This window comes from Sugiyamaella lignohabitans, chromosome A (genome assembly GCF_001640025.1).
Source record: "Sugiyamaella lignohabitans strain CBS 10342 chromosome A, complete sequence".
NCBI classification, from domain to species: domain Eukaryota; kingdom Fungi; phylum Ascomycota; class Dipodascomycetes; order Dipodascales; family Trichomonascaceae; genus Sugiyamaella; species Sugiyamaella lignohabitans.
Window position 1 is genome coordinate 3,768,182 of NC_031672.1, and position 23,471 is coordinate 3,791,652.

General features: G+C 50.1%; 6 protein-coding genes across 6 annotated transcripts; 3 read left to right on the forward strand and 3 right to left on the reverse strand.

Moving 5' to 3' along the window:
* Positions 1 to 5,246: 5,246 nt before the first annotated feature.
* PEX6 (peroxin-6) lies at positions 5,247 to 6,425 on the forward strand (the record flags this gene model as incomplete). The annotated part of the gene is made up of 1 exon (XM_018878052.1): positions 5,247 to 6,425. One exon carries the CDS (start codon positions 5,247 to 5,249, stop codon positions 6,423 to 6,425), a length of 1,179 nt encoding a protein of 392 aa, XP_018735395.1.
* A 92-nt stretch (positions 6,426 to 6,517) lies between these two features.
* On the forward strand, positions 6,518 to 9,166 carry PEX6 (AAA family ATPase peroxin 6; the record flags this gene model as incomplete). Its single annotated transcript, XM_018878053.1, has 1 exon — positions 6,518 to 9,166. The coding sequence occupies one exon, from the start codon at positions 6,518 to 6,520 to the stop codon at positions 9,164 to 9,166; it is 2,649 nt and encodes an 882-aa protein (XP_018735396.1).
* Positions 8,143 to 8,382, reverse strand: AWJ20_1198 (uncharacterized protein; the record flags this gene model as incomplete). The annotated part of the gene is made up of 1 exon (XM_018878054.1): positions 8,143 to 8,382. One exon carries the CDS (start codon positions 8,380 to 8,382, stop codon positions 8,143 to 8,145), a length of 240 nt encoding a protein of 79 aa, XP_018735397.1.
* A 561-nt stretch (positions 9,167 to 9,727) lies between the features above and the next one.
* AWJ20_1199 (uncharacterized protein) lies at positions 9,728 to 10,447 on the forward strand (the record flags this gene model as incomplete). The annotated part of the gene is made up of 1 exon (XM_018878055.1): positions 9,728 to 10,447. The coding sequence occupies one exon, from the start codon at positions 9,728 to 9,730 to the stop codon at positions 10,445 to 10,447; it is 720 nt and encodes a 239-aa protein (XP_018735398.1).
* Positions 10,448 to 10,873: 426 nt separating this feature from the next.
* On the reverse strand, positions 10,874 to 11,719 carry MAM33 (Mam33p; the record flags this gene model as incomplete). The annotated part of the gene is made up of 1 exon (XM_018878058.1): positions 10,874 to 11,719. One exon carries the CDS (start codon positions 11,717 to 11,719, stop codon positions 10,874 to 10,876), a length of 846 nt encoding a protein of 281 aa, XP_018735399.1.
* Positions 11,720 to 12,288: 569 nt separating this feature from the next.
* On the reverse strand, positions 12,289 to 14,079 carry CLB4 (B-type cyclin CLB4; the record flags this gene model as incomplete). The annotated part of the gene is made up of 1 exon (XM_018878059.1): positions 12,289 to 14,079. One exon carries the CDS (start codon positions 14,077 to 14,079, stop codon positions 12,289 to 12,291), a length of 1,791 nt encoding a protein of 596 aa, XP_018735400.1.
* Positions 14,080 to 23,471: the final 9,392 nt, after the last annotated feature.

Below are 23,471 nucleotides of genomic sequence, written 5' to 3' on the forward strand. Positions count from 1 at the left end.
CAGGGGTTGATGGTGCCTCGATGCAGGGTTGTGTGGACCCAATCTCGAGGCAGAGTAACGGTGTTCGAGTTTTTATGAGCGAATTATGTCCCGATGGTGTATTCAAAGGGGACTGTTACCCAGTCAATGAGCCAATAGCTATAATTAGAGATCATAAATTTCAAGTTGGTATGCAGGGTCTTGCGCCGCGCAGATCTTGATCTCGATGCACGACAGGGGTCGATGCGTCGATGGGTGGTGTTACAACAGATGTTGTGCCAGGGTCTACCCTTGTCGAGAGTATGTGGTATAAAAATGGCAGTTTTCCCATATGAGCTTGTCTTTTTCTTACTTTCTCTACCTTGTTTCCCGACTTCCAGACTTGATAATAGTGTTTATCAAGGTAGGTTGTTACTGTCACTCGCTTAGTTTAACAACCGGTACCAGTACATATAAATCAGTCGTTATTCGTTGTTATTTTTGTTATTATTGTTACCTTTGTGTCCCGATCGTTAGTCATGAACTCGACCACTTTTAGTTTATTGGCTATATTGGCTACGGCCGCTGTTGCTACTAATAGCTCAGTGGAGTTCTTCGTTTCGGCACCTGGAACCCCTCTTGATGGCGCGGGTATTACTTCTATCCATGAGGGTGCTGGCATTAATTACTTGCCCATTGTCCCTGGTGGTGGTAGTGAAGCGTTTGTGTTTGATGATGTTGACTATACAGTTAGCCTGGACTTGACTCCTCAAGCTACTCTCGAACTGACTGTTTTTGGCTCTGTCGTGGCGTTTGCCCCTGGTTCTAATGAAAACCAATTCACCGTCACTGATGGATTCCTTAATCTTGATGGCTCTTCAGACTGCTTTTTTGCTTGTGAAAATATTAACGACCCTTACGACTACTCTCGCAATGAGTACTTTCTCACTTTTGAACCGGATGGGGCTCCTGATGGCTGTATCCCTATTTCGGTTGTTGTTCGTCCTTTTCCATTTCCTATTCCCAGTTCAAGTGTATTGAGTTCTTCCTCGACTACTTCTACTACTTCTACTACCTCGACTACTTCTACTACTTCTGCTACTTCTGCTACTTCTACTACTTCTACCACTTCTACTACTTCTACTACTTCGACTACTTCTACTACTTCTACTACCTCGACTACTTCTACTACTCCTACTCCTACTCCTTCAACTTCTCCTACAACGTCTAGCCTCGCTGCTTCCTCGACTTTGTTCTTGAACAGCTCGTCAGTCACCTCACTTTCAAGCACCATTACTCCACCACCAACCTCAGCTCTGTCCACTACTGTCATTAGTACAGGAAGCACTATCATTACCAGCACCAAAACTGTCACTGTCACCCAAGGCGGAACTACTGTAACTGTAACCACCACAATCTATATCACACGACACTGTCCTTGCACTGTCCATCTCTCTACCGCGTCCACCACCCTTCCTGTGAGTAGCTCTACTCCCACCTCTACTCCTGCTGTCAACTCTGGCACATCCACCTCTTCATCGATTACCTCCTCTTCGTCATCTACGTCGTCATCTACGTCTTCTACGTCGTCGTCGTCGTCTACTTCGTCTTCTTCTTCGTCCTCTACACTATCCACCTCGACTTCAACTTCAACTTCTATTACTAGCAGTACTAGTAGTAGCACTTCTACCAGTTCAAGATCTACAACCTCCTCAGCCCTCAGCTCCAGTTCACTCTCATCCATCCGTCCTAGTATCTCATCCTCGCCTTTCGGTAACTCCACAACTACCACCTCCAACACTCCTAGCACACCAATTTCCTCCTCTCTCATTGTTAGCACCTCGTCTTTACCTATTACTTCTTCTAGTAACTCGACCTATACTACACCTCCTCCACCTCCCATCTGCCCCACTGTCGTCCCATCTGTTATTGTCTCCACTGTATTCTCAGTGATCACTACTACCACTACCGTTTCTGTCTCTGCTGGATCCATTCATCCCGTCAGTATTGGGGTTTCTCTGTCTCTTTCCTCTCCTTCATCCGTAGCTGCCGAAACCACTTCAATATCCACTCTCCCTGCCGAAGGTTCTGGTTCCAGTCTGACCGGTCTCAACTTGGCCATTGTTCCTTCTCTTCTTTTCTGTCTTGTTTCTATGTTCATGATCTAAAGCGGTGATGAAATGCTGCTCTCAATTCTCTTAATGCTCTTATGTCCACAGTTTTTTCTAAGGTTGACGTCAGTCTAATATTTATTGCTTTTTCTGCGGTCAATTTTTTTCCGTACATCTCTGTCTAATTATAACCAAATAATATTATACGATGTTACCTATTTGGCTGCCGTATTTTGTCAAGCAAGTCCGAACTTGCCATTCTAACATTTGGCAAACCGATATCATCATCTTTCATGGCCCACGCTATTTCTTGCCTTCATCGAATTTTTCAATGACGTACTTGGCCGTTGGCCGCCATGTTCGCATTCGCCGTTTGCTAGAAGTTGGGCCATGTATATTTTTTTAACTGCATATTTCTTGACACACGGCCCTTCTGTTACATTGCCCATCCAAACTAATGCTGTCAGTTACCAGGTGTTAGTATGGGTCTACTACCCTGACTTATCAACTGACAGAGCCGTCTACTCAAATACTACAAAGCTAAAACCTTTCAGAACTGTCTATTGTACTCACTGTATATGTATAGTGTGGGTCTATTTTGTATAGTACACCCGAATCTAGAGCTACTCAGTCAAATTAACCCATTAGTCATTTTGTCATAGCCACTGAAAGTAGTGTGTAGGTCTTGGTTATTGGGTCATAGTACATCCGCTTCGCTCCATCTGCTACTAAGCCTACTCCAATCTTCACTACTAGGCCCACTTCCTCAGCATTACTAAACTACTTTTGACTGACCATGCATCGGATATGGTAATCGCTTATCTCAATGCAGCGACCGACACATGTGTCTTACATGCTGCATGCACAAGTTAATCTAAGAATAGCTAGGGTCCCCGCTATGTGCCCTGATACCTAGGGCCACAACCTGTTCGTACTGTTCGTAACCCACACGAACGAACTCACAAGCGGACTAAACCGAACCAGTTGCAAAAAATAAGAAAATATTTTTAGCTCATTATTTTATTTTTTGCCCACACTTGGCTTGCCCAGACAAGGACTCCGTAGTGTAGGAATTGCTGGAGTAGCAAGTATTTTTACGACGCACCCAGGATAGTTTAATTGCCTTTTGGTCAGTGGGCAATGTTTTCCAGCCAAGCCTATCTCGACAATAGTTCATTATTTCATTGTAAAAAGTTCCATTGTAATTAATTTATTATAAATACAGACCACTCCGCTGCCACTTTTCTTGCTGCAGGTACTACTTTATCTTAGAACTGTGTCGAATACTTGAATACTTCATTCTGATAACAGCAGCACCCGTGTCCAATCGTTGATATTACAGAAATTCGTCTCTGTTTAATTATATACGCCACCAAACGTCTTGTTTCTATTGTTACTTGAAGCAACTGCTCATCGAACAAATCATCTAAAAAAAATCTACTAAAAAAAAATTATCATTATGAAAGTCATTTCTATTATCAGTACTTTGGCCCTTGCCATTTCGGCTGTCTGTGCTCAGAACACCAGTTCTGTGGTTAATGTCACTTCGTCCTTCACATCTTCTAGCATTGTCATTGTCACCAACACTTCAGTGGCTAGCACTATTCCAATTGTCACCAACAGTTCTACTACAGCCGCTCCTATAGTCACAAACTCCACCTCATCGCCCTTAATAGTTAATAGCACCACCCCCTTGGTGACCAACTCGAGCGTACCTGTTGTCATCACCACTACTCCACTGGTCACCAACTCCACTGCTGGTCCTTTTGTCAACACTACCACCACTCCTCCTGTAGTTGTCACTTCTACCATCACCACTTCGGGAGTCACTACTGTAGTCACCATCACCGAATCAACCCCTCCCACTGGAGTTCAAACTGGTTCGGCTGCCAAATTGGCCTGGAACCCCGATGATCTCATGTCCTCGGCCCTTGGTCTGGTTATCGTTCTGCTCGTCTTTTAAGGATCCAAATATTTTATTCATTTCTTTGTACTATACTCTTGTTCTCTAACACCTTATCTATTTTTGTTCATTCTTCTTCTCTCATTACTAAAGAGGTTAGTTTTGACGGAATTTTTTTTTTTTTGTGTAATAATAAATTGCTGGTTTTGTGGTCTAGATCTCCTCTCAATGCATGATAACAACCTTTATTATATCTATTGCCATATCGGGCTACACGTCGACTTATCTTGCATGTCAGCTTCGCCGGTCATATCCCGCTGCCGGCTCTTATCAGGAACCATTTTGTCTTCGTTGCCATTGCCAGATTGCCTCCGGCGGCTGGGGCGCTGCCCCAGACCCCGTAGCTCCTGCTTCGCAGGAGTTTCATCGAGAATCCAGTGGTTTATCGCCGGGTTGACGGTGGTGGTATGACCGAGGCTTCCAAGTACTTCCGAAGATTAGAATAGAAATGCCACTCAATCGCGATAAACTCTAGATCGACTTGAAGAAATCAATACAGAAACCGATATCCTGTGAAATAAAAAAGAAATTCAAAATAAAAATAAAAAAAAACTCGGCTGTGGTATTCTCGATCAGGCAGTTTGGCGGAGATAGAATACCATCAGGTTTTCGTCCTCGATTACCGATTTTCTATCTTTCATTCTCATAGGATACTTTTAAAACTCACGACGTTCAAAGATACTCTATAAATTGCAGAATGACAAACACTCGGTCTGTAGAATCCAGTCTGCAAGGAGCTCCCCGTACTTAGTCCCTCTCAAACCCGGACCTCGGTTCAAATTAAGTCACGTGATGTTCAGAATGGCCGATATGGAATGACTTTAGAGTCACCAATTGGCCTTTTATTTATGTTTTTGAGAGCTTTTTTTTTCTTTCTACTTTCTTGCCATTATCAAATCCATATTGACCATATTTTAACTTTGGTACTTCCTTTACTTCGCTAATTCCCATAGAAGCTCTTTGCCGAATTTGCTGGCTCGCTACTCGCTGAAGTCGCTGAAGTGGGGAAGGGTTAGGTACGTTCCCCAGTTTGAATCGAGGTCCCAGGTCTCCTCAAGACCCGGGATCCACTCTATTTCACCCCACATTGTGTTTAAATTAGCATCTTTGATTCCAGATTGACTCAGAAATTGGTTTTTTGGTATCATTTTTATTACTATTATTACTGGAGGATTGGTTTGACAGCAGAGAGCTAATAGTGCTGTTTTCGAGTCATGCCCACTCGGATTTCAGTAGAGGAATCCTCGGTACCGGCATCACATCTTATCGCCAACGGTAAAACTGCCAAGCTGAACGGTCGTCGAGTAGAGAACAACTTCAATCAGGATCCGATACAATCAAAGTTCACTGAAATGCCTGTTTCTGACAGTCTGACTGCTGTTGGACTCAAAACTAATTCGGTAGATAATAGCATTTATACCAATGGAACTACCAATGGTAGCGGCAATGCTCAGGATAAACTGGGATTGAGTACCTCTGGATCCATAATTTCGGCGGTATCTGACACTAAAACCCATGTCCAAGAGAAAAAAGTGAAAATTCCTCCTCGGGTGTTCAAATCAAATATTATCGAATCTTATAAGATTCCTAATGATACTGTTCGGTTATCTCACGATCTATATGAAGACCTGGCCAGTCCCAAATATGTCACTATACAGTGTCTGACCAATGAGCTACAGGGTATTCCATGGACACTCTTTCGAGCAGAGGTTGACGAGGCTCTGAATCCAAACACTTGTGCTATCAAATCGTCGATAAACAGCATCTCGGTAGGCACCAACTCGTCTCAACCTCGGGTGGTCCAGATCGCCAACACTGATCCCGTATATATAACCCATGCTATTGTCAGTGTGGATGCTGAATTCTACCACCAGCATCAAAATAACCCTCATAATGGCATACTACTCACGCAACTACGGCAGTCGCATATTCTTCGTCAGGGCGAACTCCATCCTGAAGTCGATGGCGGTTGTCGTATTCGAATTTGTGAACCTGTGGATCAGGGTCTGTTTGATCCTGCTAAAATCAAACTCACTGTTGTCTGTGATAATCATGTTAGCACCGTTTCTCTTCTTTCTCCTAATTCTAATGGAAGTATTGGCATGATCCAAAATGCATCTTCGGCTTCACTGGAATCGGACGACTCTCTGGATGTCGAGATCTCGAAATTCCTCGACGTCGATGACGATGAAGACCAAGATAACACACTGGCTGCCAGTAATGGTCCTTCGGCTACTCTGTCGGTATCGGTACTCCAAAGACCCATTTTTGTCGACACCCTGACCCCTACTCCTGAACCGTTCGATGATATGGAAAGCGTGGCTTATGTTCGCATTGAACAGCTTGCCAAAATCGGCAGTTTGTCTGGTGATATTGTATGTTCTATTTGTTGAGGGACCTGCCTCCGGCGGCTGGGGCTCTGCCCCAGACCCCGTGGTTCCTCTCGCTGCGCTCGAGTCGTTTTCGTGGGGTTGATTTACTAACTATGTTTCAACAGTTACTGTTGGAGACGGATGGCGGTCTTAAGAGACATGTCAAGGTATATTCGTATCCTGAACCAAACACTATTTCGTCAAATGAGATTTTTGTTTCGCCTTTAATGGTCTTTAATCTGAAATCTCCTCGCACTATTAAAATTTCGAAACCCAGTAATGGCACGTTCCCTATCTCGAGGTTCGTCAGAATCGCTAAAGAGGTGACAATTTCTAGACTAGCGTCACCTGTGACTACTGATAGATCTTTCCAGCAATCGTTCCTTTCCGGATTGAGAACGTATTTTGAGTCGTGTTGTCGAGTGGTCAGAATAAACGATATAATTGCTGTTCCAATCGATACAGTGCTTGCTCAAACTCTGTATGGAAGTACTGATATGGGAGCGGTTCCTGCTGGTAGACCAAACGATGTCGCATGGTTCAAGATTACTTCTTTAATACCAGGAAAAGGCTCTGGTGAAGATGATGAGCCTGGTGATGTAGAGTGTATTATTGATCCGTCTCATACTAGAATGGTGCAATCGGGGCTTGTTACTGGACCTCATCCCAGTACCCTTTTGGGGTGGAGAAGCTATTTGTCGCTTGATAGATACCCTAATTATGGCCAAACTCTTGAGGGAGATGGATTCTCTGACAAACACAACTTCAAGCATGCAGCTGACTTGAGTCGATTGTTGGCAGCTAGCATCTCACCTCAAGGTGCTGCTTTACAAACGACAATTCTTGTGCATTCATCAAAACGAGGTGCTGGAAAGTCTACACTCTTAAAAAGTATTGCATCGCAGTTGGGAATCCATGTTTTTGAAATCGATTGCTACTCTGTTACTGGAGATAATGATACAAAGACCATTGGTACTTTGAGAGCTAGACTAGACAGAGCTAGTACCATAAGCCCATGTCTGGTGGTCCTTCGACACATTGATGCATTGGCCAAGAAAAACGACCAGGACGGAACTGATGGTGGTGGTCTTGTATCTAATTTGGTAGATACTTTTGAAGAGTACATTGGAACAAGCAGTAAGAAGAAGAACTCGTTTATTCTTTCGGCGACAGTTGCAGATGTCGACAGGCTGTCGGAGGCGGTGAGATCGAAATTCAAGTTTGAAATCACTGTTTCAGTGCCTTCAGAATCGGAACGTAAGGCAATTTTCAAGTATCTTACTGAAGTGCCACTGCCCAATACTCAACTGACAGGTTTTGATGTGCGACGGGTCCAAACAGGGTTCACGCTGCGAAACGATGTGTCGTTAGAGACATTAGCATTACAATCAGCCGGTCTGACTCCACCAGACCTGGTGTCAATTATAGACATGTCGAAACAAAAAGCTATCAATAGACTACAAAAAGTGGCTAGTGGTCAAGGGTGTAGTTTGCGAGACCTTGTACTGTCCAGTAAAGGGCTGGTTAAAATCACCCCCGAAGACATTGAACAAGCTATTGGCGAAGCAAGATCGAAATATAGTGATTCAATTGGTGCACCCAAGATTCCTAATGTGGGCTGGCAAGATGTAGGAGGACTAGACGGAGTCAAGAAGGAGATTCTTGATTCGATTGAGATGCCGTTGAAGTTCCCACAGCTTTTCAGTGACGGGATCAAGAAACGAAGTGGTATTTTGTTTTATGGACCTCCTGGTACTGGTAAGACGCTACTTGCCAAGGCTATTGCAACGACATTTTCATTGAACTTTTTTTCTGTCAAAGGACCCGAACTGCTCAATATGTATATTGGAGAGTCGGAAGCCAATGTTCGTAAAGTGTTCCAAAAGGCTCGTGATGCTAAACCATGTGTTGTATTTTTTGACGAGTTGGACTCTGTGGCTCCTAAAAGAGGTAAATCTGGAGATTCTGGTGGTGTCATGGACAGAATAGTATCACAATTGCTGGCAGAATTGGACGGTATGAGTGGACAAGGAGGAGATGGTGTGTTTGTGGTAGGTGCTACAAACCGACCGGATCTGCTTGATGAAGCACTTTTGAGACCTGGTCGATTCGACAAGATGCTGTATCTAGGTATCTCTGATACTCATGACAAGCAAGAGACTATTTTACAAGCTCTTACCAGAAAGTTTACCTTGTCACCGGACGTATCTCTGAAACAGATTGCTGCCAAGTGTCCATTCACATATACAGGTGCCGACTTTTATGCTATGAGTTCGGATGCCATGCTGAATGCCATGACACGAACCGCCGGTGATGTGGACGCTAAAATCAAACAATACAACCTCGAACAGCGAGCTCCACACAATCTTCCCGACGTGACGACCCGGTGGTGGTTCCGTAATATCGCTACCGACGATGACGTCAAAGTACAAGTGACAGAGGCCGATTTCGACAAAGCACAACGAGAGCTCGTGCCCAGTGTCAGTGCCGAGGAGCTCCAGCATTATCTCAACGTGCGAGCCAGTTTCGAAGGAGGCAAAAAAGACTCTCAACAACCCCCACAACTCCCCTCATCCACTCAACCACCAGCATCCAACCGACTCCAAATCCAACCCACGAACCACTCAACCTCCACTAACCCCCTTCTGAACGGAACCACCACAACCACGACCACCTCTAAAGGCAAAGGAAAAGCCAAAATCACCAAACCCGTGATCCTCAACGACCCGCACGACAACCCCGACGCAGACCTGTACGAGTAGCATCCCCCCATCCCCTTTATCCGTTCTCCTACAAAATAAACCGGTTGCATTCCCTTTTTCTCGCGGGCTCGTGCCTCCGGCGGCTGGGGCTTCGCCCCAGACCCCTCTGCTCCTCTCGCTCCGCTCGAGTCGGTTCCGTCGACGGTCCCAGCCAACTCCTGCGAAGCAGGAGCTACGGGGTCTGGGGCGGAGCCCCAGCCGTCGGAGACAAAACCCCCGGTCCTGGTCCCGGTCTGCCTCCGGCGGCTGGGGCTGTGCCCCAGACCCCGCGGCTCCTCTCGCTCCGCTCGAGTCGGTTCTGTCGACGGTCCCAGCCAACTCCTGCGAAGCAGGAGCTACGGGGTCTGGGGCGGAGCCCCAGCCGCCGGAGGCATACCCCCGGACCCCCGCCAGGGTCCGAGCGGCGGTGTGGGTAGGGGTTGGTGAGATAGAGTACACGTACGGCATTCGAGATTGGCAGGTGTGGGGAGGAGGTGAAAAATGCGGTTGTTCGCTTGTGACATTTCGCGCTGTGGTAGGTCCGATATCGGTAGAAATCTATTGGAAAAATAATCAAGAATAATGAAATTGGCGTCGATTTTGTCGAGTTTTTTGGCCCTTGGTTCGGTAGCTTTTGCTGCTGGCGAGTCGGCCACTGAAAATAAAGAAGTTCTTAAAGTGGACGTGCAATTCCCCGACGAGTACATTAAGGACTATGGGGTTGAGCTGATCAATGATGTCGAGACTCCTGTGAAAATCTATTTCACTAATGGAATGCCTGCTGAAGGTGGATTACCTTTTGTTCTTGCTGCTGTTGGTGGTTCTGTTTTCGAGAAAGAGAATCCTGATAAAGTATTCACCAACTTGACTATTGCCAAGATCGGTCCTGTTAGTATTGGACCTGGCGAGACTAAATTGGTCACCCACAGTTTGAAGTTCAACCTGCCTCCTAAGGAGTTCAATTTGGGCTTTGTGTTCTATTTGCAACACGATGAGGAGTTTTTCTCGTTCAAATTGGACCAGAAAATGCCTCTTTTCATTGCCGACCCTCCTATCTCGTCGTTCGACCCGCGTCTGATCCTGGTTCAAATCATCACCGGAGTCACTGTTGGTTTCATCGGTTACTTCTTGACCAAGACCTACGTTGCACCTGTCTTTGATCGTCTCGGCGACAAGAAAAAGAAGCCCGCTCCCGTCAAGAAAGCTGCTGCTCCCGTCGAAAAGGACGAGGCTGCCTCGTCCGGCTACGACGAGTCCTGGATCCCCGAGCACCATCTCAAGACCCGTTCGTCCAAGAAATAATTGTCCCCCTCACTCCTCTGTGTAAATGTCCAATCTAACGACCCTCTTATCACCGAATGGGACCTGCCTCCGGCGGCTGGGGCTCCGCCCCAGACCCTGGTTGCTCCTCTCGCTTCGCTCGAGTCGGGCGTGGAGTTCGTTGTAGATTGAAAAATGAGATGATTCCACTGAACTCTGACCCCCACATCGACTCGAGCGAAGCGAGAGGAGCAACCAGGGTCTGGGGCGGAGCCCCAGCCGCCGGAGGCCAGTCGTTCCACCCCGCGTATAACCCGTCTGGTTCCCCGAAGCCCGACTCGAGCGGAGCGAGAGGAGCAGCCGGGGTCTGGGGCGGAGCCCCAGCCGCCGGAGGCAGAACCCCCCGTAGAAGTTAGCAATAGCGATTATTAGATATGTACAGGTAAAGAGAGAGAGGAAAGAAGGAGATTACTCGGACTCGACGATGGCCTTGACTCTGGCGAGCCAGGCAATGTACTCGTTGGTCTCGCGGTACGACGAGTACTCGGTGACGAATTGAGCGAGCTCGCCGTTGATACCACGGGATTCAAGGAACTGTTCAACAGCGTTTTGGACCTTTTCGTCGAGAACAGAGAATGGAGGTCCTTGGTATTGGCTACGACGGGTGTAATCGGCCTCGGGGGTCTCAGAAGTGGCGAGCTCGGCGGACTCGTAAGGAACAATCGATTCAACGAGAATAACATCTTGCTCAACAATAGCATCGATTCCAAGAGCTCCTTTAGGCTTCTCAATAACGACATTGAGTCTAATAGGAGTAGATACCTCCTCGTCGAACTGGGCACCCTCGTCCTCCTCAGTAGCACCCTCTTCTTGCTCTTCATACGACTCCTCATCTTCCAAGAAAGACTCGCCATTGGTAATATCAGAAACTTGGAAATGAACATGGATCACCTCATTACCTTCTTTACGAACAAGTTTAACCTCGTCTTTACCATCTTTGGTGACAAGTTGGAACCCAGAAGTTTCCAAGAAACTCTTGACAATCGAGGGCTCTTCCAAATCGGCCTCTTTCTCGATCTTGATCTCGCTCTTCAAAGAAGCAATCAATTCAGCATCAGCAGCCGACAAAGGAGCTCCCGATTGCAACCGGTTGCTGGAAACATGGAACGATCGAACGCCACTGGATCCACCAGAAACCATCTTCAACATAGCAGCACTGGCTCCGGCACGGGCTCCAGATACACCGGCCATTCTAAAACTGGAACGAGCAACAGCTCTTGAGGCGATTCGGGAAATAGCGGAAAGCGACGACATTCTTTTTAATTCTTCACTAACGAATTGTTCTGTCAAAAATCTGTAAGTGTGTGTGAATCTCAAGCTACAAAATCGGGCAACATCCGCTGCTGCAACCCTGCCGCTCTATCACATCACCAACCCTGCACCCACGAACAAAAGATTTTTTTTTCCACCCTCTCCAGCCGTGCCTATAATGGGGTCACGTGCCGGGCGCGCGTGGCACGCGGTGCAGACGTGCCTCCGGCGGCTGGGGCTGCGCCCCAGACCCCGCGGCTCCTCTCGCTTCGCTCGAGTCGGGCGTGGGGATGTCCAGTGTGCCCCGATACTCCCCGCCGAGCACAGCTACCCCCAAGCCCGACTCGAGCGCAGCGAGAGGAGCCACGGGGTCTGGGGCAGAGCCCCAGCCGCCGGAGGCAGGCCGACACAGCACGGTCATGACGCTTTGTATTAGTTTTGTGTCTAGAAATGAGAAGTTGCTAACGAGTGAATGTGAATGAAATGAAGCGGCTTGGTATTAAAGTGCGTTGGACCGTCTCCGGGGTGTGTGAATGTGTTGGTGTGGCGGAGTGGCGCAGTGGCTAGAGTCATTAATTAGTAGTGGCGTTTGTGGCGGTAGTGGCACTGGTGGCAGTTGTGGCGGTCGAGACTGAGGAGGAGGATGACGTGGTGGAGACAGAGTCGGTGTGAGAATTGGCAGCGGCCCGTCGTCGTCGCATGTAATCAGCCACGAAAAGCGAGGCCCGTTTGAATTTGCGGTCCGAGTACTTTTCGTAGATGGCTTTGTGGTGTTCTAGAGGGTGTTCACAGCATTCTAGTAACACTTCGACAGCAGGATTGAGCTGGACGGCCGTGTAGCCGGAAAAGTAGACGTGTGCACTGGTCCATTCGCCTCTGTTGAGCATGAGTCGGGCCAGATAATGAGCTGTAGCAGCGATCCACGAGGGAAGTGCTCCTACAAATCGCTCGTCCATCACCGAGATTTCTAATAAATATTTGGCTAGAGTTCGGGTCTCGAGATCATAGTCATCAGCTTTCGAGGTACGACGTAGAAACGACATGGGTCCGGGCCAGCCAAGATTAAAATCCAGCAGATCAATCATATATCGCTCTGCTTTTAAAATCTCATCGGCACTGAACCCGTTTTCAACCATGTATACTATCTCCTGTACCGAGGGACAGTTGATCTCCTCGTACTTGGCAGCTAGAAACAGAGCTACAATTCCTACTAACTGGAACTTGCTGAGTGATACCACTTTAATCGACAGAAATCGGTCCATATAATTAATTGTCAGGAACAACGTTTCTGGCAACAGATTAAATCGATGGTGTACTTGCACCAACCAGTCTACTAACACTGATCTCATTGACCACTGAATTTCCGTCTGAAGGTCCATATACCCAGGACTAGGTCTCATTTTAACCTCGAGCTGTCGCATATATGCGAATATATCGTCACCGTACTCGGCGACCATGGAAATATCGTAAGTATCTTCGTCGTCTTCGTCGAGGATGCCCGGTCGACTGCGGATTTCATAGTATGCCTGACGAAGTTCTTCCTTATCGGCCTGCTCCCAAACCGGGAATAATGCATTTGGGTTGAGAACCGAGTCGTTGACGATATTCATAACTGCCAGAGCTGTTGGCTCGGTCAGGTCGTGCAGCAGCACGTTATTATTACTTGTATCCTCATCATCGTCCTCGTCGTCATCCACTTCGACCTCAATATCGTCGAACTCGTCGAAACTCGGTTTGTGCATTCCATGAACCCTGGTTCTGTTACCTGCACCACCACCACCACCAGTTACAGCTGCTACTGCTGACTGATGGTCTTCAACGGTATCGTAATCCTGTTCATATTCGACACTTCCACGACCAGAAGCCATACGTGTATCTGGTCTTTTGGTTCCTCTGTGAACATGGTCGGCTATATCGAGCTCTTCGACTGTATCAATGTCCTCCATGGCGTCAGTTCGACGGTAGTACTGATTATGGACCTCGTAATCATCGTCCTCTTCTTCGTCCTCCTCGTCTTCTTCCTCGACCGTATCGTCACTATTAGGGTACCCGTCATGATCAACGAGTTCCTTCTGATGCTGCTGCTGCTGATGTTGCTGCTGTTGCTGTTGTAGCGACACCCTGCCATTTCTGGCCATACTGGCATTCCGCGAGATAGCGTTTCCGGCACTAGTCTGCCTGCCGGGCTTTTCTTTACTGTCATTGTAGATAGAAACCTTCTCCACCAGCACGTTCTTGGCATCGAGCTGCCGTGGCTGTCTATTAATATTGGTCAGCGTCTGCAGAGCAGTCCGCTTCCTCGAATTATTCTTCCCTACAGCGGTCACGGCGGCGGCCGCCGCCAGCCCCTTACTATTGGCCATCAAAGTAGGGGCATTTTCGTCGTTGGTTCGCGACACGACCTGTCCTGTTAGCCACTAGACTCGGGTGCCCTGCTGCCTCCGGCAGCTGGGGCTCCGCCCCAGACCCTGGTTGCTCCTGCTTCGCAGGAGTTGGCCGGGGCCGTCGACGCAACGACTCGAGCGAAGCGAGAGGAGCAACCAGGGTCTGGGGCGGAGCCCCAGCCGCCGGAGGCACTCCCCCCGTCAGGTACTTACTCCGTCCATTGTATGATCAGACTGTTAGTGGTGAAGTGAATGAGGCTCCATGCAAAACCAGAGTCGCTTGGCGAGTGGTGTGTGAGTGTGTTTTGGATGGCGGCTAACACAGTGGGATTGTGGCAGCGTATTTGGGTATGTTTGTTGTGGTGTTTCACTGTCCGTTTCAGTGCAGAAAGTCTGTTGAACAAGGTTATTTGCCGTGACTTGTTGCAACCAGTGGATAAGCGAGTGTTTAGGGGTCAAAAAGGCTCGCCAGCAGCAGGAACCGTGTGTTTTGATGTGTAATATTTGAAATTTCAATGAATGTAAGGAGTGAAAGGAATGATTAGTAGAGTTAGTTGGATTTTTTTGGTTGTGTTAAAAAAAAAGAGCGTTGTGAGAACAAGAAAAATTCAAACCCCAATAGTAATGGTACCTAGAGGCAGAAATGATAATTTCCGTTGGCTAACAAACCGTAAAGCGGCTTGTTTTTTGTATTTATACAGAATCGAGGAATGGGACCAAATGCGGCAATGGGTACACAAAAAAATAACGAAAATCGGTTACTGCAGTTTGAGCTGCTGGTGCATGCACCTGCTATTGGCATTCCCACCAGCATATTTGCCGCCAATCGCTGCGTCAACAACAAACAGAGAATGTATATCTGCTGCCAGAGAAGCGGCAATGAATGCGGACATCAACGGTCGGAATGGTCTCTGTATGAGCTCGTACCAGCTGGTTTGTGGTTTTCTTTCTTGCTGCTGTTGGTGCTGCTGTAGCTGCTGCTGTGCAATAGATCTGGCCTGAATCTGAGCCAATTCTGTTTTAGTACGAATTAATATTCGGTCAATTATTCTATGATAATTCCTGCAATAGCTGTAACTGCTGCATTTTGTATATCAATCAGCTTGTCAGTCACTGCCGCTTGCTACATGTCCAGTCAACCTCTGTCCAATACGAAGTTACATGATTAAAATATAATGAAATAACCAATAACCAATATCCACAACTAACTTCCTCGTGTGCTTTCACGGCGGCCGTTCTGCCTGCCTCTCTACACACATCTGCCTCATAACCGAGCGCTATGACCACTCGCCAGACCCCTCACCCGATCACCTGTGATCCACTTCAGGCGTGTTTGTTTAGATCACTAGCTGGGGGGTGCAGCCTCCGGCGGCTGGGGCTCCGCCCCAGACCCCGCGGCTCCTCTCGCTTCGCTCGAGTCGTTTTCCGCCACGATCCCAGCCAACTCCTGCGAAGCAGGAGCAACCAGGGTCTGGGGCGGAGCCCCAGCCGCCGGAGGCAGCACCCCAGCCAAGTCGCCAGGGCGGACTGCCTTCATTGTTGAGCGCATCTCGCGTGAGCTGGTGCATTTTTGGAGGCCCTTTTTGGTGTGGTGTGGTTGGTGAAGCCCGATTGTTATTGCCTGTTAGGTTGTGTTCTGACAACCGCTGTCTGACATGCGTGCCGGTCTGTACATTCTTGATCGGCCGGTGGAGATGCATGCTGTCTCGCCAGTAACCCATTCTGCGAGCATGTTTTTCCGGTCTGAGCGCCTCAATTGGCAGTCGTGGTACGTGCCTCGGCATCTGCCCATTGTTTCGCTCATTGTTCGACGCTCCAGAGTGGCTTTGTAGACGTTTTAATACTCGTCAGTCGTTCCTGCTTCTGATTCTTCAGCGTCCTCATCTGTCTCAAACTACCTAATTCAGTTATCAGTTGGTGACTCGTGACCCTGTTTTCGAGCTGGTGATTTATGTTGTCACGGTTCGTTCGTTGCCAACCAAGCAGTTCAGCCGTTTAGCTTCTGGTCTCCTGTGTCGTAGACTGGAGAAGAGCTCGCCGGTTGCTGCCAAGTAAACTCGAGCTCATTCCTGCTCGAAATTAGACTTCATTTAGCCGTTTAATCGGACCAGGATCGTGCATACTGACGCACGGGCCTGTGCACCATTCCTGCACACCCATCGCTTAGTAACGCCGGCAACTGGTGCTCCCAACCCCATCACGGCTAGTACTTTTTCAGGGGAAAAGACCCGAGCTCAGGGGGAGCTCCAAAAACTGACCTCGACCTCGCCATCCAACACCCACTACCAACTTTTCTCACCCACACTTCTACCACTCCCATCTACCACAACCGACCCACGGCCGTTCACCACACCCCATTCCTGCCGCCGATCGGTGCGACACTTCCCCTGACAACCGTGTGGGGTCGCATCTCGCAGCTGTACTTCCCCTGAATTACTCCAGGGGGGCCCGGCACTTGCCTCCGGCGGCTGGGGCTCCGCCCCAGACCCCGTGGCTCCTGCTTCGCAGGAGTTGGCTGGGACCGTCGGTGGAACGACTCGAGCGTAGCGAGAGGAGCAGCGGGGTCTGGGGCGAAGCCCCAGCCGCCGGAGGCAGAGGCCCGGAACCCAGATCGGTGTTGGTGGCCGATGAAAAGTGGTCCCTGTTGCAGCGGCCGACTTGGCGGGTGGAGTGTAGATTGCTGGTGAGGACCGGAATGAGCGTCGTGTGGTGGGACGGGAGGAGGAGCGCGCTAGCGGGGTGTCGAGTCGTTGGCGGAGAGGTAGGTGAGAGGCGGTCAGGAGGAGACATGAGCGTCTGGGGGTGTGGAGTTTGTGAGGGATGTTAGCTGAAAGGTCGTTGTTTGGGTGTTTGAGGTGTTATTGGGGGGTAATGGATGGTGGTGGTGGTGGTTTATAGGGGCTATGGCGCGATCGATTTGAGAGATAAGAAGCAGGTCGATCTATCTGCTGGAGTCGGCGAGGTGGACGTCGATAAGCAACGTGCGAGGTGCGAGGACGGGGAAAATGGACAATGGATCGGTTCCAGTGCAGATATTATTGTTAGTCGGTAGGTTGGATGGCGTGTTTGGGGGTCCCACGTCGCAATTGCATCGCCCGGTCTAAAACCATCGACTGTTGGGTCGAGTTATGAGGGTGTGGATTGAGCAGGTAACTAAACTAATCGCCCTTCGTGCCGTGCTCAACAATGTATTAATTAATCAACGGAACTAGGATGAAATGAGGACGTATGCACACATGGCTATGAGCAGCGTTTGATGCGTTCTTCGTTGAACGGTGCATCCATATCTCACCCTAGTGTGATAATTCTAGCTCCTCTCGACTAGAATGAACTGGCCGGCGCATATAAGCGGAATAAGCATATCGTCAGCATGCTATAAGCATGCCATAAGCATGTTCTAAGCATGCCATAAGCGTGCCTGGAGCACCCGTATATAGTGTTTACAATGGATTGGAGAACCCGGTTCTTTGACCAGTCCTTATCGAGAAAGAGGAACTTGACTGCAGCTCTTCAGGGATAGCTCAGGGATAGCTCAGGGATAGATGAGGTAGGGGTCCAATGCTAGCTTGATAGATCTAATTACCCCTTGTTCGTCGTCCAGATTGGTAGATAAGAAGCAGGCGGCAGTTAACTTAGTTACAACGAACTTGATAAGGACGGCCAATATAGTTACTTGTTCCTGTTTAGTATTAGTTAGCAGCATTTCACCATTTCGTTCAGTGATACGAGTGGTTAACCGTAAGTCAAGGTTCGCCACTAGAAACCAGTTAGTCTATTGAGTACCGAGTATCCTTTTTGTGGCACACGATTCTCAAGTGAACTTTATTTTATTCAAGTGACTAAGTCTTTTTTCGATATCAGCCGTCGTTAGCTCGTTTTTATCAGTAACCACATCTCATCTAAAGCCCTGATGCAGCTGTTGTAAAAGAGATGGGTCTGATAAGGACAGGCAAGATCAGACAAGGTCTGTTAAACAAAGGTCAAACAAAGGATTTGAGAATCCCAACACATATTATATAGTTAATTTTAGTGGAGCCGAAATTCTGGATTTCTGGATTTCAGTTTGCCACTCTATTGTGAGAGTGAATGGTCAACGGTAAACGGTGTTTATCTCATTCCAACCTAGTCCCCTGTGGCGGTGTCCGATAACGATTGTGGCGGAGGATCGGAGGCCGTTTTATGTCTAACCAGAACCAGGAATAGAGGTGAACATCCATGTGGCGCCATGCCTGGATGTGGCGGTGCTGCTTTTCACGGATCAAGAGCTGAAGATGCCTTTGTGTTGAGAATACCTCGACCGATTCATGTTAGTGACCAGCTAAGTATTTGAAATTTTCTTTCTAGCCAACTTTCATGAAGTCTGTTCAAGATTGGCCGCTGCAGCCTGCGATTGGTGCGCAGACGACCAGGTACATCATCGCCGGTTGTCGTTAGGCATATGATTCTTTTCGGTGAAAAAAATGAATTATTCAATTGATTATAATTGGTTAGTGGGTATTCTTCGACAGAAATGAACATTCCTTTATCTTTCGACTCGCGTTGGTATACGGGTGCAAAACAGATGGGATATTGCAGCGATTATCGTCAAAAGCGGATTCTGTTCTACCAAAAGAGAAAACCAACAAACGCTAGAATCACATTCCAGCAACTCTAGAACCAATCAATCTAACTACTCTCAGCAGAAAAACCTACCATTTTCCGCGACCCCCGACGCGCCGACTCGAGCGCAGCGAGAGGAGCCACGGGGTCTGGGGGCAGAGCCCTAGCCGCCGGAGGCACTGAAATACAACTCCACGGGCCGCTGCACCACCACTTTACATTTACTTACATTTGAAAATTAACTCATTAGCTACCGGTCTTCGGAACGAGTGCCAGCAGTGATCCGATCAGCGGAGCCGGCACCAGCCATGCATGGCCGGAAACCCACCAACTCCGTCGATCGCACGATCCCAACCCATTCCTCCACTCACCAAAAACCAGCCTGTTCCCCCAAACAACTCCTGCGAAGCAGGAGCTACGGGGTCTGGGGCAGAGCCCCAGCCGCCGGAGGCAGACCCCCCTCGAACACGGCCCTGGCCAGTTGACCTCGATCAGTGGTGCGGTAAGCTGCTGCACATCAAGAGCTGATCGGCCGCATCAAGCAGGGTCAGATGCAGTGGGTCACGGAGCCGGCGGCACGCCGACTAGTGCCGGTTTGCCGGTGCATTGCAGCGACCTGCAAGGTCCAACGGCCGTGGCAGGGAGGAGGCCACGGCGTGCCTCCGGCGGCTGGGGCTCCGCCCCAGACCCTGGTTGCTCCCGCTTCGCGGGAGAGGGTGGGCGGGCCAGCAAACGGAAGGGGTACTGGTGGGGGAAAGGGAGAGAGAGAGAGGGGGAGGTGTGAGTTCAGGTGGGGGTGTGGTTAGTCGGCCAGCAGGTGTGGATCGGGTCGGGATGCCGGTGACAACTGCGACCGATCAGTCGTTCGGTCTTTCGTTAGTTCGTTTCAGGTGGGGTGGATGGATGGGTGTTGGCGGAGAGCCAAATGTGGGGTACCCCACCATCGGACCAGTGGGGCCCGAGCCCGACTGCCAAACGAGGAAAGCCCTTCTCCACAGTCATCTGGCCACAGTCCAACCGACTCCAGACTTCTTACAGTCGGAGTTGTCTGCGTGTGACCACGATAACTCCCACCCCGGCTTTTCCCATTCACGATCCTCTCGGGTCCCCGAATCGGACTCTGGGGGCCATCCTGCCTCCGGCGGCTGGGGCTCTGCCCCAGACCCCATGGCTCCTCTCGCTCCGCTCGAGTCGGTTCCGTACACGATCCCTGCCAACTCCTGCGAAGCAGGAGCAACCAGGGTCTGGGGCGGAGCCCCAGCCGCCGGAGGCAGTCCCATCCCCGCCAGCAGGCCCCGGTGCGTATCCCCGAGAAATGTTCGATGCGGTTTCTGGATCAGGCTAGCGCGGAGATAAGAGCAGACCGTTATAGTCAAAATGGACCGCGGGGCCTGGACAGACGCACAGGGCCGAAAAAAAACGAGCCGGCCTAACTAACAGCGGCGGCCAGCGTTAACACCGCCCAAGTCAGTTAGCCAAGTCCTAACGCCGTTGGTAAGGAGTTATTAATTGCCCTATCGGTCGCGTTAGTCGGGGTCGAGATATGACGAAGCACAAGGAGGAGATAAGAGATAGTGCGTGTGTGTGTGTGTATCTTGCCCCGGCAGGGTCCCCGAGAGAATGCAGGGAAGAAATAGTACAAGGCAGAGATACCTCTCGGTAAGGATCCCGAGACCGCTAGATGGAGAAAGAGGGGAATTCGGAGATAAACCAGCTTCGAGCGAAGAACCGAGAGGGGTACTCGGGTGAGACGAGCGGGTACCGAGCTGTGTGCAAGAGCAGGTCATTTTGTACTGAGGTGTGGTCGAGGCGGAGAATGAACTAACAAAAGTCGCTGCGGCCGGTCCCTGTCGCTCACGGTTCGACCCGCAGTAAGGGGTGGGGCACAGCCTCCGGCGGCTGGGGCTCCGCCCCAGACCCTGGTTGCTCCTCTCGCTTCGCTCGAGTCGGGCGTGGCGAAGGTGGGTTGAATACGGATGGGCAGACGGACGTGCTGCGGCGGTGCTGCTGCGGAAGCTTGGCCCATGCTTCGTATGCTGAGGTACCTGCAGGGCCCATCATTCTCAGAAGCACCGAAACAAACTCCAGGGCTAGGGCCGTATTTAAACATCGACTGACAGCATCCGCCCGCATCCGCCCACCGACCGACCGACCAGTGTCAACAACACCCACAACGCCCACCCGCAACCCAACCCAAACCAACAGAGCCAATTCCTACAAACAAAGCGCCCCTCCCCTCCCCACGCCCGACTCGAGCGAAGCGAGAGGAGCAACCAGGGTCTGGGGCGGAGCCCCAGCCGCCGGAGGCAGACCCCCCCTCTCCCCGACCCCTGTCCCCCCTTACTGGGTCCAGACCCTGGTCAACGACCACGCCAGCCCGAGTACGATGCTCATCGCACCCTTGTTTGCTAGACACAGTTAGCGCTCGGTGCTAGTGTGAGTATCGCAGTTAAAGCCAAGCTAAGCAAGCGAGTGGAAGCGTATCTCCGTGGAATAGAATACGAATCGACAGCCCGCCAGCGCTAAGTCCGATCTAACCTTAATCGACGGACGGGCTGTATATCGCAAACGATTAGTCAACATGGGCCGCTTGTGCATGCTTTCTTATAAGCTTCTAAGCCAGCCAAAAACGGCAATAGATGAGCCAGGTGCCGATCGTATCCGCACTGGCTCAGGCACCGGCGGACCAGCCAGTGCGGCAACGCGGACCTAAGCCCACCTGCGGCGGAGCTAACAACGGATGGCCCTGCTGTCCGGGGCCTATTACAAATGACTCCATGGGCTGCAATGAGTAAGCTGCTGCCGGGCTGACAAAGTGTCTGGGGGGTGGGGTGTGCCTCCGGCGGCTGGGCTCCGCTCAGACCTGGTTGTGCTCGCTTCGCGAGCGGGTGGGGGGGGAGTCAGTAGAGGGTGGGAGGGTCAGAGAGTTGGGTCGGAGTTGAGAGTTGGAGCGGAAATTGATAAAATTGGAGGAGGGCGAGGCAGGTGACGGAGATGTTGGGTCGTAGTCCGCGCAGAGGGAGGTTAAGTCCGGTTTGTCAGCTCGGAAATGACTCGATTGTCGTTGGTCAGCAGTTAAGTGCGATAGCAGTGCAGCGGATATGCGCTGATGAGCAGCCAAGCGCATCTCCGCTGCACCACCAAATTTCGAAACCTGGTCCGCTCGAGTTGCTCGGGCTGGCACCCAGTGTCGCGCTGGAGTTGTTCGCTGCCCGGACCTGTTTGTCTGCTTGGATGGGGTTGGTGCGTATTAGTCAGAGGTGAGTGGGAGATCAGCCGGCGTTAAGGTTTATTGACAAAATGAGCCACACCGCAGGGTCACTCACAGGCTGGCAGGCTGGCTGACACACCAATCAACCAGCAGCGGCCTGGCTGACACACCAAGCGACTAGCGTCCTGCCTAACCTAGCGAGCGACCTAACGGGCCAACGAGCCTAATGTAATGAGTAATGAGCTTATGATTACTCACATGCACAGATAAACAAATAAACAACCCAAGCAAGCCCAAGTCCAAGCCCAAGCCCGAAAGCAAGCACAAAGGCATCGCGCTAACAACGGGCCCAGGCCACCAGCCCGAATGGTCGATGCATACGAGCACAACGGCCCCCCCTAATACAAGCCAAGCCGGCCGAAACGAGGTGCAAACGAGCCCCAAACGAGGGTTATCGAGGTCAGATGCGACCAGGCCAGCCAAGCCAAGACTGAGCAGAAAAAGTGATAGACAAGAGAACTAAGCGAGCAGCAGCAGCAGCAGCAGCAGCAGCAGCAGCATCGGCAGTAGCATCGCAGGGGCACCAGCAGGAGCATTAGCAAGAGCATTAACAGGAGCGGGCCAAGTAAGCAAACGGTGCATCCAACCCAGACCAAGCCAAGCCGACTGACAAGGCCAACCGAATTCCATTACCACAGCACCTTACACAACCACGCCAGCCAAGCCCTACCAGTCCCCAAACCAACCCGCAACCCCCATCGCTCGCGAAGCGAGCACAACCAGGTCTGGGCGGAGCCCAGCCGCCGGAGGCACATCCCACCCCCCGGCTCGGCAACAACCACCTCGGACCAGGAGCACCCAGGAGAGGCGGCGTTCAAGGAGCAGTTATCGTTAAATCCAAAATCCGCCGCCTCATGGCCCTCATCGGCCGGCAAGCAAGGTTAAGTCCGGCACGAGCCAAAACAGAAAACAATGGACCAAGGACCACGGAGCATGCCGCCGCGGGGCCGCATGGTGTAAGACGTTCCGGCACCCGAGCAAACCTTGCCGGAAGCACATGAGAGCCGGCGCCGGTGTGGGAGACTATCCGTGGAGGTAGGTACGTAGGCAGGCAGGTGCAGGAGACAGGCAGGTGGATGTGGGTGGTCGGTGGTGGGTGATGGTGGTGCTTAAGTCAGCGGACATTACGGTTTGCGGATGTGTCATCAGGCACATGCAGAGTAAGTTCTTATAATCTCAAAACAGATTACAAACCTCAGAAAAAAAAGCAACGAGATGAGCTAAATTGCAGCGGCAGCGGGATTTGCTTTTGTCGGTAATCCGGTACTAACCAAACACGAGAAAAAGCAATTCGACCGCTGTGATGTGCGATATTCGAGACCGACAAGAAAATAACTACATGCAAGCACAAACACAAATTGCATTATATATAAATAAGCTCTTGGTCCATGATTACGAAAAAAAAAGTTCATATCAATCAATCAATCAATCATCTCTTAATATATCGACAAGAAGGAGTCCGAAGACGCTTTTTTTTGTCATTCCATTCAGTTATTACTGT